The sequence below is a fragment of the Mixophyes fleayi genome, chromosome 12 (assembly GCF_038048845.1).
Source record: "Mixophyes fleayi isolate aMixFle1 chromosome 12, aMixFle1.hap1, whole genome shotgun sequence".
NCBI lineage: Eukaryota > Metazoa > Chordata > Amphibia > Anura > Limnodynastidae > Mixophyes > Mixophyes fleayi.
This window is the reverse complement of record NC_134413.1, coordinates 21343108-21357813: the sequence shown is the minus strand read 5'-3', so window position 1 is coordinate 21357813 and position 14706 is coordinate 21343108. Positions and strand designations below refer to the sequence as shown.

The window sequence follows — 14706 nt, the reverse complement described above, 5'->3', positions numbered from 1 at the left end:
GAAATAAGGCTGAATTATGGGGGGCAATCTTTTTCTATGAACACTGTAATCCCGACTATGATGTTAGCTACAAATGGCACAATTTTGACTGATCACTGCATGACCCTTTGGTCAAATTGTCCACATATGTCAATAGCCAAACAGATATACAATCCAGTCCAATCAATTAAAATAAAAATGTTGGGGTTCTCAATGTCAAGATCATTTTTGTACAAAACTAACAAATTGTCAAATTATTTCTTGATGGTTAAATTGAGAGTCGTAGCTCCCCCTTCTCTCCCAGCCTTATGTCAAACATTGCTATTTATGATAGATGGTTTACATCTATACTTCTGAATTTTACTAATATATCATTCTATATAAAACTCACACTATTGCTTTTTGGTCTTTTTACAATTTGTCTACATTGATAAGTCATAGAATAAGGCAATTTATAAAGGGACTTTTCAAAGATCACTGCTCAAAGTTAATTTTGGTTTAATAGGTATAGTTTTAATTATTTTGGTGTTCAAAGAGTAAATACTGATCATTTACTTTTATATCAATTCCACTACTGATAAACAATGCCCTGAGCTTTAGTACAATCTTCCATAGAAAAATAACCTTTTGTTCCTAACATGATTCATAGTGCCTTGTGTCTACTTATCGATAAGTGTTTGTGTCAATGCTGCTGGGAACTTATTTCGGAAGCTAGTAGGAATATTTTAGTATTTCCAATAGTAAAATTCATAATCCTAAAAACTATTCTATTCTATTAATATTGACAGTTATGTAAAGAAACAAGAACAGAGGCTTCATTTAAAAAACTGTTGGAAATCATAGCATGGTATAAAAATATAGGACTATTGCCTGTGATCTGGATGAATTTTGTCAACACACATATATGCCAACATTGAAAACATGTTTTAATAATAAAAATGTCTATGCATCGTGGAGGTAGCCATGTTGTTGGCTGAGCCAATATTTATGAGAATGAACTCTATACCTTCAATAGGAAACAGTCATGGCTGCACTCATGAATATGGGTCCAGATCTAAAAATGGCTGCCTCCATTGTGTGTAGGTGAAAGATGCACTTTTTTCACCATGTGCCTTAGAACATCAGGGATATAAACCTCAATTACTCCTAAAAAACATACATCCGTTTTCGAACTGAGTTTCGGCTGTCTAGTTTCCCTTTATCCAGCTGATATCCCCTATACAGTAGCTCCAGACTGACTATGATCAGGCTCTTTTAGCACCAGAGACAACTATACAAACAGCACGATTTGAGCTGGGGGCTTTTCATTTACACACATATTACTTGTTAACACAAGTGATGTCTACAGTCTGGGACACTAGATAATTGGCTTAGCTTTCAGTTCAAATGTTCCTTCCTTGGTGAATTTGTTATAGTGGATCCTAATGTGGATAAAAGTGCTCAAATGAACACCATATGTTGCTATTTTGGTTAATTCAGGATTACATATAAATATTGATAAAGATTATACACTCCAAGCAATTTCACGTGAACATACCTTCTAATGGTCCCAAATAAGACTGGACAGTCTTGTCCCGCTCACTACTGTATGGCAATGAATAAAGTGTTTTGAAGGGAGAGGGGTTTAGGGCTGCCTAGCACACCCCTGGGGCGCGGCCAGACCCCCATCATGATGTGGCCAGACCCCTTTCTGTCCCAATCTGAAGACCCTAAATGTTGGCAGATATGCAAATGTAACAGACTGATCACAAAGGAACTCTATTTGCTATGTATTACTAAGCCTCTGGGTTAATACAGCTGCATTGATAGAGGTCATGTCCCATTTTAACCAGAAGTGCATAATGTCAATGTGACCTGGGGAATATAGAAAAAAACGGGCACCAAAGCAATATGCAGGGCCTACAATAATTAAACTCTACTATTTTTAACTTAAGAATGGTATTCCACATAACCTAATGAATAAGTGATTTAATAGAACACCCTCAACCGCACAACTTTTTAAACTTCAAAGTTACAAGTACCGAGAGGAAACACAAAGTTCAAACTTCTTGTTTGCCATAGGCACCCAGCAACGCTTGTCTACCGAATCACTATATGAGCAGTCCACCACCCCATTGCTACAACATACCTGGTGTCAGAGAACTAAAACAGTCCGCTTAAATCTCTACTTACGCTGGCAGTTTCAATTCCCTTACATTAGGTAAAACGGGAGGTCTCTAAACACCAGCATAAATAGCAATTCACACTGCCAGTTTGAAGAATCATAGCCACCCAAGAAGTGGGTGTGGCTTCACAGAAATGTGGGTGTGGTTGGTTAGATGTGGGCGTGGTTTGGGCAGATGAGGTGTATGGTTTGGTGTCTCATGGGTTGGGAATATTTTTGTCTAATTTTCCATTTTTAAATTTTGGGAGGCGTGGATAATTGTAATTTGAAAAGAACTTGCATTAAATGGGCATCTCTATTGGAAGAATAGTTAGTAAGGGTATTCGGCATACTATACTAAAAGTTAGAAAGTAGAAGCGCTAAGAACAACAATTCAAATGTAAATAGGATGCATCACTTGTATAATTGGAAGAACTTGATAACCCATATACTTAATAGTGGTTACAAAATTATACTTCAAGCTAGATAATAGGAAATTGCATTTTTTAGTTACTAAGTTACTTGATTTTCTTATTTGTTATAAATACATTATTTGCATTAAAAAACACCCTGACAATATTAATATTTCATGTTTGCCTAAAGCTTTGCAGTGTAGGATGTATATGTAGTTGCCACCATTGTAAAATCCTATCTTTGAACCCTTTGCTGCTGAGCCAATGCCTCTAAGTAAGCACATCACGGGCTAAATGTATCAAGGTGAGAGTTTTTACGGCGGGTTTGAAAAACCAATCAGATTCCAGCTATCATTTATTTAGTACATGCTACAAAATGATAGCTAGAATCTGATTGGTTGCTATAGGCAACATCTCCACTTTTCAAACCCGCCGGAAAACTCTCACCTTGATACATTTAGCCCCACATGTGATACTGTCTCAGCAAACATTGCAGCACTACAGTTCCCATAATACCATCCCTTTACAAGTTTTCCAGACTCCCCTACAATAAGTCTTGACTTTTTTAAGGCCTAGGGGATAAGAAAAGATGGTAAGAACTGAATCTAACATGCAGATAAAGATGAATTGAATTGTGCAGATGGTCAATGCAGAAAAAACAGGGATAATTCCAGGATCCAGAAAAGTTCCAGCGATACATCTGGGGGAAAAACTGGGAATGGGGGCAGGACTTCATGGAACAATTTTTTTGTGCCACTTTTATTCATTTTGCAATATTTCATTGATTCTGTGGTACACAATAATAAATAATGAAGACAGGACAAATGGGGTATATATTATTTACAAAACTGTGGGTTTGAAAAAGAAGATATGTTGCCTATAGCAACCAATCAGACTCTAGCTGTCATTTTGTAGAATGTACTAAATAAATGAAAATTGAAATTTGATTGGCTGCTATAGGCAACATCTCCACTTTTTCCAAACCCGCAGTTTAGTAAATATACTCCCAAGTGTCACATAGGTACAGGAGGGTTTTAGACACAAGATATCGGCATGATATGATTTGTTTTTTGTTGGGAAACGGTCTGCATTATTTTTTTTATATTTGGGCCTACTTTTTTTAAACATCCCCCATGTTTCCTTACTAGTCCAGCTCATTGATGCAGATGTTCCTCCATTTTGTTTATGAGGATACACTCAGTGAAAGCCTCAAATACTTCACAGATCTACAACACTGGCTCTTGATGATGTGAAGCTGCTAGTTCAGCTGTATGTACATTGAATCAATAAATCACAATCCTAATGAAAATGATTGATAAAATAATTGTACCCGATAGGAGATTTATTTGCAACATTTTGTCATTGAGGGGATAAAGATATTATTCATTCTCAGTCAGATACATTTTAAAAAGGTTTCCTGATTATTAGTGTATTTGGTTTTTAGACAGATTGGTGCATTTACAACTAGTGAGCAAGTCTTCTACTAATTGGTCATGGTGTATGAAAGTGCAAATATCACTTTTTCACCAACTAAAGTGACTTACATTCTTTCCTTGTTCCAACAACCTGAGGTGTGTTCAGCTGCAACAAAATGCCCAAAGAATGCACCTCAACAGCGGGGACATTGTACTCTATGCATGTAAGCTGGTCCGTACACCACCACTTTAAGTGCAAATGCTAGATCACTGATCAATTGTGCAATCTCTGTTTATCTAGAAATGTTCCCTATTTTGAGGGTAGTTCAGTTGCATTTTCATTCAGCTAAACACATATCAGATGAACGGGTAAAAAACCTGCAGGTGATCTAAAAAAATATATATTTTTGTTTCCATGTGTAGCATAAATATTTAACTGAAGTGAATCTTGCTATTTACTTAATTTGCAAAAAAATGCATAGCTTGGGTTATATTATTTGTTTAGATTTTTAGTTATTGAACCATTTCATAGACGGCAATAGTAGCAGTGGCTCCTACAGGATATATGAAGATATCACCCAGGAGAATATATTTAATTAATTAATTCTATATAAACTCAATTATATTCTTATTACAAAAATTACCTTATTTCTTAGAATTGCAATGGCCAGATGTAGAACCGATAACAGCCTGCAGGCAGTGTAGAGAGCAGCTTTTGTTAATGCATAGTTTTAGACAGCTGCCAACCTTCATATAAATAACAGAATCCTACACAGGTTGTGAAAGAGCACAGTATCTATGTTATCACAGCAACCAGCAGTGCATTACAGAAGTACCCTCATTTTAAGCAGGAGGAAGTAGCAAAATACATACTCATATCTTTTAAAGTTATTATTTATCTGTAACCTGAAGGACTGCCGAGCCCCATAGCAAAACTTTGGAAAGGACCTGGCTATGCCATTTTGGTCTTCTGGTCCCAGGGGCACACACAGGGGGGGTTTCTGGTTCTCCAGAAACCCCCCCCCCCCTCCGCGAAGAATGGGGGCTAAACAGTGCCCCTATATAGCTGCTGTACAATACAGTGCCGCCGAAATGAAACTGCTGCGCATGCGCGGCCGCGGCTCTCTCTATATTTTCCCCCCCTTAAAAATCCTGCATGCGCCCCTGGGTGCCCACGCTCTGCTCACCCCCTGCAGCCCCTATTGTTACTCCCTGACCTGATTTAACCTTATATACTGCTGTGACTACTGATTATTTGTAATTAAGTTTTGGACTATGTCTTGAAATTATTTTGCTCATTAATTATTTAAACGCTTTGAAGAAAGATGCCCCATATATAACGAGCCTGAGATCTAGAGCTTTTTTTTTTTCTAGCAATATTGGCAGGTTGGACCCTGATATTTAAATATAACATTATGCCTTTAATATACAAATAATTTGAGTAATGAAGATTATAAATTAACATAAAGAACGCATGCAGTCAACTGCATATTTTACAAGCAATATCTATATTAAGGATCGTTTCTTTGGCAGGCCAGAATCCAGCTGGACATGCAATATTTACACATCAAAAATTGATAAAATATTATATTCAAGTTACACTGAAGCAATGTTATCTCCAAGCGAGCTCTAAAAATTAGCCATTAAAATCTTATTCTGATTAGAGATCCACCCTGAAGGGATGTTTTGAGAATATGCTGTTCAGTGCAACCCTGCATACAGATTTTTTATTCCTAACCTGTTTTTAACTCTATTATTTCCAGAACACTCAGCTTAGAGGGAACAGTGCACCGAAGACATTAAGATTAAATATATGACTGCATATATCCATACATATGCCTACTTTACATGTGCATACAGTATATGCACCCATACACCCACTCACACGCATCTACAGTATATGTTATACATGAATCTCATCCTTTTCAGAATCTGGTGTCACTGGCCTTGAAACACTAAAAATATCCTGACATGGTATTTGGAGGGGACTGGAAGGAGTCTTAGGGGGAGTTGGGGGGGCATTTTTTTCCGACAGTAGTTTTAGGATTTCTGATACATGCTGTTCCAGAGCAGTCATGCGACAGCTTAGTGATTGGATGTCGTCCTTAAGCTCATGTTTCACCTCTTGCAGTGTGGTCTGTAAGGCTTGCTCAGGAATAGGGTAGAAAGGGTGCTTTGCATCAGCTTGAACAGGGCTATGTTCAAGCGGACTACGGGTTTCTCCTGCTTTGTCTAAACGAAGGTCACTTTTTGTAATACCACTGTCACAAGAGTCTGTTTTTCTCAAGGGATTTTTAGAAACCCCACTTTCGGGATCAACAAACTTGGGGTCATCTGAAAGCAGGCCCATAGATTCTGCTTTCATGACGTTGTTCCAGTCCTCCTTCTTTTCCTCGTGAACCTGTATGTTGTTCTTTAACTTCAGCCAACCCTTCGCATTTGCGTTCTTCACCCGCATGGGACTGGTGACTTTAAGACATTTTGGGTCACTGCTGCCGTTTGGTTTTAGTTCTATCGCGTCTCTGTTGTTCTGTTTCAAAGTCTCGCTGGTTCTAACGTAGGAAAGAGATGTCTGAATAGGTGTTATCTGGGACACGGTGACAACACTGGTGCCAGTAATGACGGCTCCATTGTGAAAAGAACGATTCTCTACTTGGAGCTGGTTCCTTTCCAGGTCGCTGTGTGCCGAACCTTGGTTCCGTAACTCTTTCTGCTGTTTGAATTTTTGAAAGAGCTTCCGTACGGGGTGGTCTACAGGGATCGTAAGGGTCACTTCGTTCTTCTGCCTCTGGCGCTCCTCTTCTTCTTTCTTTACATCACTGATTTTTCGGAACACGATCTAATAGGAAAAAGATACAAAAGAAAACAAAATCATTAAAATCTAATGTTTCTTCTGAGTTTCTCTAGAAGAAATTAGACTTGCTTGGCCAGAAAACGTATACATTGCAGTTTCTTTTTTTTAATTTATATTTTCAAAGCCCAGGGGCAGGAGACAGAAAGGATGTAATAAGCAGTAGCATGAAAATACAATCCAATTTTATTATAGCTGTTACTTTTCCATGTGCAAGGACTGAAGACCGTGTCCCTGTGTAGAGAGACAACACATCTAAAAAGGGACGTTTCACGGAATCTTAAATAATCTATAGCTCAAGAATCATTTCACAGATTACTTCTGCTCAATATTTTAAAGGATGTTCTAGAATACAAATTCTGCAATCCCAAAAGGGTTTACAATCTACAATATTAACTGCTCAATTATCAGTAGCACATGCTATCAGTACACTATTACATTTTGAGATTTAAGTTATGGTTTATTATATCTTTTCTATTGAGCCTTTTTCAATACTTTATATGCACCTCATTTGATCAAAAGGAAAAAAAAAAATAACACCATGTTGGCCAGGATTTTATGCTTCGATAATCAGACCAAATTTTCCTATTTTGCTATTAGTATGTGTTTGGGTCTACCATCCCGCTGTGTGATGTCGGGGCATTTTTATGTGACTATGGGACACTCTCAAATAATGAGTCTAGGCATGTTCTGGAGGGCACTCAGTGTAACCTGGATTTCTGCTACTAATATTAACATAGTAACATAGTTGATGAGGTTGATGAGGATGAAAAAAGACACCAGTCCATCAAGTTGAACCTATTTGGATCTCCTGCAATCCTGCACTTATATTTGAAATTGATCCAGAGTAAGCAACCGCCAAACTATTTCAATTGTGAAAATCCCCTCAGACTCAATATTGCAGTCCTATTTTTACCCTATATCCACTACTATCCTTCATTTTAATTAACGGTTGTATCCCTGGATACACTTTTCCACAAAAAATTTGTCTAACCCTAACATATCTATTGAATCTGCCATCACAACCTTCCCTGGCAGTGAATTCCATATCTTGACTGCCCTTACTGTAAAGAACCCCTTCCTTTGCTGGTTGTGAAATTTCCTCTCCTCTAACCTTAGTATAGTCCTGTGTATAGTCCTTGGGGTAAAAAGTTCCCATGAAAGTTCTCTATATTGACCCCTAATGTATTTGCACATAGTAATCATATCTCCTCTTAGACGCCTCTTTTCTAAAGTAAACATGCTTAAACTGGCTAACCTTTCCTCATAACTTAATGACTCCATACCCTTTATCAATTTTGTCGCCCTTCTCTGAACCCTTTCTAGTTCCAAATTATCTTTTTTATAGAGTGATGCCCAGAACTGTACTGCATATTCAAGATGAAGTCTTACCAACAATTTATACAGTGGCAAAATTACACTGTCATCCCTTGCATCTATGCCCCTTTTTATGCATGCCAATACTTTATTTGCGCTTGCAGCTGCTGCTGCTGCAAGGTCCAGATGCAATTGATTTGAGTGTCCTGTAGTAAGGGCAAAATCTAAATCTCTGTGGCTGTATGTAATTTATATAACGTAGCTGAGCTCAGGAGTAGTTTGGAGGGGTGGGCCCTTCCAGGTTTTTTTTACAGGTCCCAATAATTTTTAGTTGTAGCGTAGAGAAAAATGTCTACTATGTAATAAACAAAGCCTTGAACAGCTAATAATTGCACTTATTATAAGTACATACGACAGTAAACAATCATTGATGAAGTTACTTAATTTTATCACATGGAGTTATGAGTTTTTTGTATATCAATTAGTCCACAAGGGAAATGATACATTAATAAATAAATAATAAATTTATCATATCCTAACATGTGCGGTAGACTGATACTTCAGGGCAGTGTCTTTCAGCAAGAACACATTTGCATTTTAGCACTCAATCTTGTTCCTAGGAGAAGGTCATCTGATCCTTAGGTCAAAGGCCTCCCTCCTTATACATGATGGCAGAGGAAGGAGAGGGAAGATAGGATTGTGCTGAGAACGAGCGTGCCAAGAAGCGGTTCCAAAGCATCTCTGCTTGCTCACTTCATTGTTTGTCATACGACTGTGGTTGCCATAATAGTAAAATTATTTTTAGTAAACTGTTACCTATTAGGGAGCATCTGTAGGAAACCCACGCAAGCACGGAGAACATACAAACTCTGCTCCCTGGGAGAGCTTGAACCAATGGTTTATTATGAGAGGTATTTTGACTACTTTACTGCTTCTTTTTGAATTACCCATAATGCATTTTTTTTTTTTTTAAATTGCTTTATCTTTCAACATCTAGTTTTAGCACCTTAAGACATTTTAGCACTATTCGCATTTCACCAGCACTGAAAAAGAAACACTTTACATACAGATTGCTCTTTGCACAGCCTTACTACATTTCTCAGAGGAAGAGAATAAGTACATCTAGTGAACAGATAGACTTGTCTTTGCAGCCAGGTACATTCTATTTAAAGATCTGTGCTGCCAGGCAGATAGTGTTTGTCACTTGAGCAGTTATGGGAGATGATCACTATCCATTTAATTAATGTCTCACTTTAACCAGTTACCACATTTGTACGATAGGCATGGTGTATAGTTTCTATTCATTCCCTGCGCTGCATAGAGAGAGAAAATAACCAAAGCCTAAAGGGGTTAGAATAAACATTTAAAGAATTCACTGTCAGAGAGGCTTCTGTTGTATACTGCAGTATCCTGACCTAATGGATTGAGTGGTACAGCTTATCTTCATCATTAACAGCTATTTATAAAGCATCACTAGTTCCGCAGCGCTGTACAGAGATCTCACTTACATCAGTCCCTGCCCCATTGGAGCTCACAGTCTAAATTCCCTAACACACACACACACACTAGGATCAATTTTGATAGCAGCCAATTAACCAACTAGTATGTTTTGTTTTTTTGGAGTGTGGGAGGAAACCTGAGCACCCAGAGGAAACCCACACAAACTCAGGGAGAATATACAAACTCCACACAGATAAGGCCATGATTGGGAATCAAACTCATGACCCCAGTGCTGTGAGGCAGAAGTGCTAACCACTGAGCCACTGTGCTGTCTAGAGGATGTCTGAGTGGATCAGGAGTGTGGGTTGGTTCAGGGACCAGCTTGGGTAGTTTTAGCATGGCCAATTTCTTCACAATATTTTAATTATTATTTGGGGAAGCTGGGAGGTATGTACATCTCTCTGCCTGTCCGGGTGTACCCAATCAATCAGCCAATCCTACTGTTAGCATAAATAAAAGCACTGCCCAGCAAAATGTCTATAGAACTTGAGGACAAAAAAAATATATCACTGTAACAATGATTTCACAAAGAAATGCAACTCACTAATAACATACATTTTTGGGGGGTTTTTTGTTTTGTTTTTGATGTTACAAATTTTAACAATGCCTTTGACTATGCCATGTAATGCTGGGAGTTGTAATTTAATAACTGAATGGTCCTGGGTTGCTGAAATCCAGACAACTATTTCAGTAGAAACACATATTGTAACTTCTTTGCATATCCCAAAGTTCTGGAGATCCATTCTTAGTTAAAACAACAGTAATACAAGACAATTATTTTGCCAAGGAGTGCGCTGCTGACGAGCACGTTTCGGCTAATTAAGTAGAGCGTTAATGTCCCAGTTTATGAGTACTGCACAAATGCATAATTGATAAGTTGATAAATAATTCATAGTAACTGTATCTTGCGACAGCATAATTAATATGACATCAAATTAACGCAATAGTGCGGTTATGTACGTAATGATAAATTCATTACTTTTATTTAACTCAGTAAATTGCCTGCATTTAATATTTATCACTTGGGCCCATAGTTTTTAATGGCTGTAATGGTTCCTTTTGTTCCTCTGCTTATTCAGTTTATACACTGTAATTTTGATAAAGGTAATTGTACTTTAGGCTTTTTATCCCCTTGAAAATAAATGGTATGACAAAGCTTTATATGATTACAGAAATGTGTCTTTTTAAAGTGATCGTATTAACATTTTAGTGGCAGGTTTATATAGCAGACAAATGTTCAATACATTCTACATACGGAAATTATTAAGTTAATGTGTTTTCCACTGTGCAGAACAACCGTAAGAAACATTCCGTGTGACAGAAACTTGGTGCGTCTGATACATATTTATAGTATTATATCTCCTCTCCCCAGCATTTTACATTTAGGTCTGTGACACTGGGGTGTTCTAGCCTCATTTAAGAGAGGAAAAAAAATCTAGGAACAAATTACTGCTTTAATCAAGAATTCTACTTCTTATTTGCAGACACTATTTACAAAGGGAAATTTCATATACACAATATTACTAAAACAAATTCACTACTTAATAAATCTGAATCTAGATCAAATCGTTGTTGTTGGTCAGTTTTGTTTTGTGTTTTTTTTTGGTTTTAACCAAAAGACCATAAAATGGGTGAGAGGGATTTTAGTTTTTTAACACAAGAGGATATCTGAATATTTTGAGAATGTAGAGGTCTTATGGATAGATCTATATGAAGACAAAGGGCCTGAGTCATTAAGGAGAGCAAAGCATAAAAAAGGAGTAACTTTGCACCTGGGCAAAACCATGTTGCATTGGAGGGGGAGATAAATTTAAAATGTGGCTACGGATTTATAGTTGGGATAGGGCATGTCCTAGATCAACTTTAAATTTCAGTGTAGAAATAAAGCTATCTGTGGGCTAGATAGAAAAACAGCCACTATTTAACTTATGTGGAAAATAATAAACTAATTTGCACCCCTTGCATTGTAACATGGTTTTTACAGGAGAAAACTATATATCAATATTGCTATCATCGGTGATCACCATTATTGAGGCGGTACTCTTCTGTACCAGAACAGTAGCATCAAAAAATGTATTTATTTTTGGAAGAACATTTTTTTCTAATGCAGTACTATTTACATTAGTTTTATTGATTCATAAAAGTAGAGAGGTGAACGTTAATTATATGGGCGCCCTGTAGCTCCAGTGCCGCAATGCTTCAACTTGAAGCACTGTTTTCAAATCTCCCGCTGTCTGGCTAGAGTTCAATATTTGCAGAAGAATGAAAACAGCATTTCAATTGAAAGAAGCGGCACTGATGAGCTACAGAGGGTAACTACAAAGTACTAAAAGAAAGGTTTTTTTTGCTTTACTTTCCTTAATGAATCAGACCCAGAAAGTTTATTCCCGAAACAATATGAGTGTGATGCACAACGCCCACCATTGAAATGTGACCTTAGATTGCCATTGCATAAAAAAAATGATACTTGTAGTGGACCATGCATAGAAAGGCACAGTGAACAAATATATAGTTGACATACATGGTTTGGTAAATACAGATGTACTAATTGCAGAATAACAGTTAATACCGTAGCATGCACGCTATGGTTAATCATGATTTAAAGTCATGGCCAAAAGTTTTGAGAATGACAAAAAGTTATAAAAGCACTGATGCAGCAAACTTTGTGAAAACTAATACTTATGTCATTATCAAAACTTTTGGCCATGACTGTACTTTTATAGCCATATTGCAGCCAGGAATATGAAGATTTAACCTGTAATTACGGTGTGCAGAGGGCATTCCACCTGCCCCCTCCCATTACCAGCTGTATATTGCACAGAGGTAAACCCCATTGCCAGTCACATTACAATGAGATAAAGCCCATTGTCAGTCCTATATTAATTCCACCCATATTTCGCAAATCCATCCAATTTAAAAGTAAGGCAAGTATGATGCACGCTCACAAAAACTGGGACACATGTGTGCAAAGATGGGTGTATAACATTACAAAATAAGAAAAATTGGCTTTTGCACTATCATGCTGCAATTTCCAGTGCTCATAAATGCCCTTTATATTGAGCGTTAAAGGAACAATAAAACAAACTTGTTCAGTCTGAAACAACAGACCTCACATGAGTTCGCTTGAAATATGCAACATCATTTAGGAAATTAAGTTTTTGCAAATTTCATTGTTTTATGGCTGTATAATTATTTTCGGAGGTTGAGCTGAAAAGTTTTTCCCATTTCAGAACAAATTTGTCTGTTGAGCACAATTCTGTTGAAATATTGTTTTGTTTTGATTTTTAACAAACTTTGCTTAAAAGTAACAAATTGAACAAACTGCAGTATATAACTTTTTAAACCATAAGGAATCTTTCTAGAACTCTTTTATTGTCAACAAGTTGATGCACTGAAAATAGAACTGCCTACGGGTGTCGCTTATTAATAACAAGTGTTTGTATGCATGTATGTATGTATGTGTATTAATGTATTGTGTATAGATATGTATCTACTATATAAATGCCTAGTGGCGTGTGTGAAAAAAAAAAACAACAAGCTGCAGCGCCACCTGCTGGGCAGAGTTATACACTGACCTATATATTTCTTGAAGGAGAAGTGACAGTTGGGAATGGTTGGTGGTTTCCGGGGGTGACAGTGGGGAGTTTTTAACACCTTAAGTAGCTTGATGAAGGATGTGGGGATGAAGATGAAGGATGAGGTGATGGAGAAAAATGATGAGGTGGTGACATGTGGACAAAACCACGTTAAAAAAGGGCGCTTTCGTCGGGAAGTAACGCTCTTCCCCTGAGGAGGCCTGGGCTAGGCCCAAATGCATGACAAGAACCTTTTTAACACCTTAAGTAGCTTGATTTGACTAGAATGCATGAGTATCATGCACGGGTTAACTTGTATATATATACATATATGTATATATATATATGTATATATATACATATATGTATATATATATATATATATATATATATATATATATATACATATATATATAGTCGAAGTCAGCTAATTGGATAAAGTCATTTCAATTAATATCTAACAACTTGTTCGTCTTTGTCTGAAAATTATGTGTATAGCATGCTACGGCGTGGAGAAGCATATCCAGCCGCAACACGTGGCAATAACAGGTTTTACACATTTACACACATTCACAAGAACATGCACATTTGTAATTAGTACACATTAAAAGTAGTTGCAACACATAGTTATTTATGTCGAAATGTAGCAATGTTTACGGTTAAAATTATAAGTTATATACATGTTAGTGAAACCAAAGGTTCAGGTTACAGGAAACATGTCATGTTTAGTATAATTTTAATCCCCTATTTATCCACAGTTGTCCGGATCATTCGCCGAAGGGATCGCACATCGCATACTCTAGTTATCGATGATAGGGAATAAATGTTTAAAATGATATTGTCTGTGTAGTGTAAATAGACTAGTTTAAACTGGATTCTTGGCGGGAAAATCGGAGTGCATCTCCTGGAGAGTTGACCCCCACCTTTGGATATTTTCGTTTGAACTAGCCAATGACCTGCATTACACTGAACCCTCCTGAAGCCTGGACCTATAGAAGCAAGCCACATCATCTGCATTGTTTTACTGTATTCACTGACTGTATATAAGCAGGGGCTCTGGACCTAGTGGCCAGTCTTCTTGACCACAGCCTTCAGATCTGAATGACTGTACACTGGATCCAGGGCGCCTGCGATAAGTAACGGCTGTACTTATTTTATTTTGATTTGTTATTCTGCTACTTTTGGCTTTTAAATCACATTGTGCTTTGGAACCACATTACGGCAATCGACAATCGTTATTGGATAGCAACTAAATGTGCATAACAATATATGTATATGTATATATATATATATATATATATATATATATATATATATATATATATATATAATGTCCTGGAATGAACATTTGTGGTAAACATATGCAAAAACTATCATGTCTTTTCTATCACTATTGTAATCAAAATATCTGTCACAACATTCTCTGAATTTGACAGGACATTGATCCCAGATCATAACCGATTTTATGAAAATAAAAAGACAAGTAGGAGCAGAAGTTTCCTCTCGCACAGCA

General features: G+C 37.1%; 1 protein-coding gene across 2 annotated transcripts in view; it reads right to left on the bottom strand.

Moving 5' to 3' along the window:
- Nucleotides 1–5350: 5350 nt before the first annotated feature.
- Nucleotides 5351–14706, bottom strand: part of KCNH5 (potassium voltage-gated channel subfamily H member 5) — a 272890-nt gene continuing 263534 nt past the window's right edge. For both annotated transcript variants that reach the window (XM_075193403.1, XM_075193404.1), the window contains one exon: nucleotides 5351–6789. In XM_075193403.1, coding sequence (XP_075049504.1) covers nucleotides 5854–6789 — 936 coding nt within the window. In that variant the 3' untranslated portion in view covers nucleotides 5351–5853. The remainder of the gene's footprint in view (nucleotides 6790–14706) is intronic.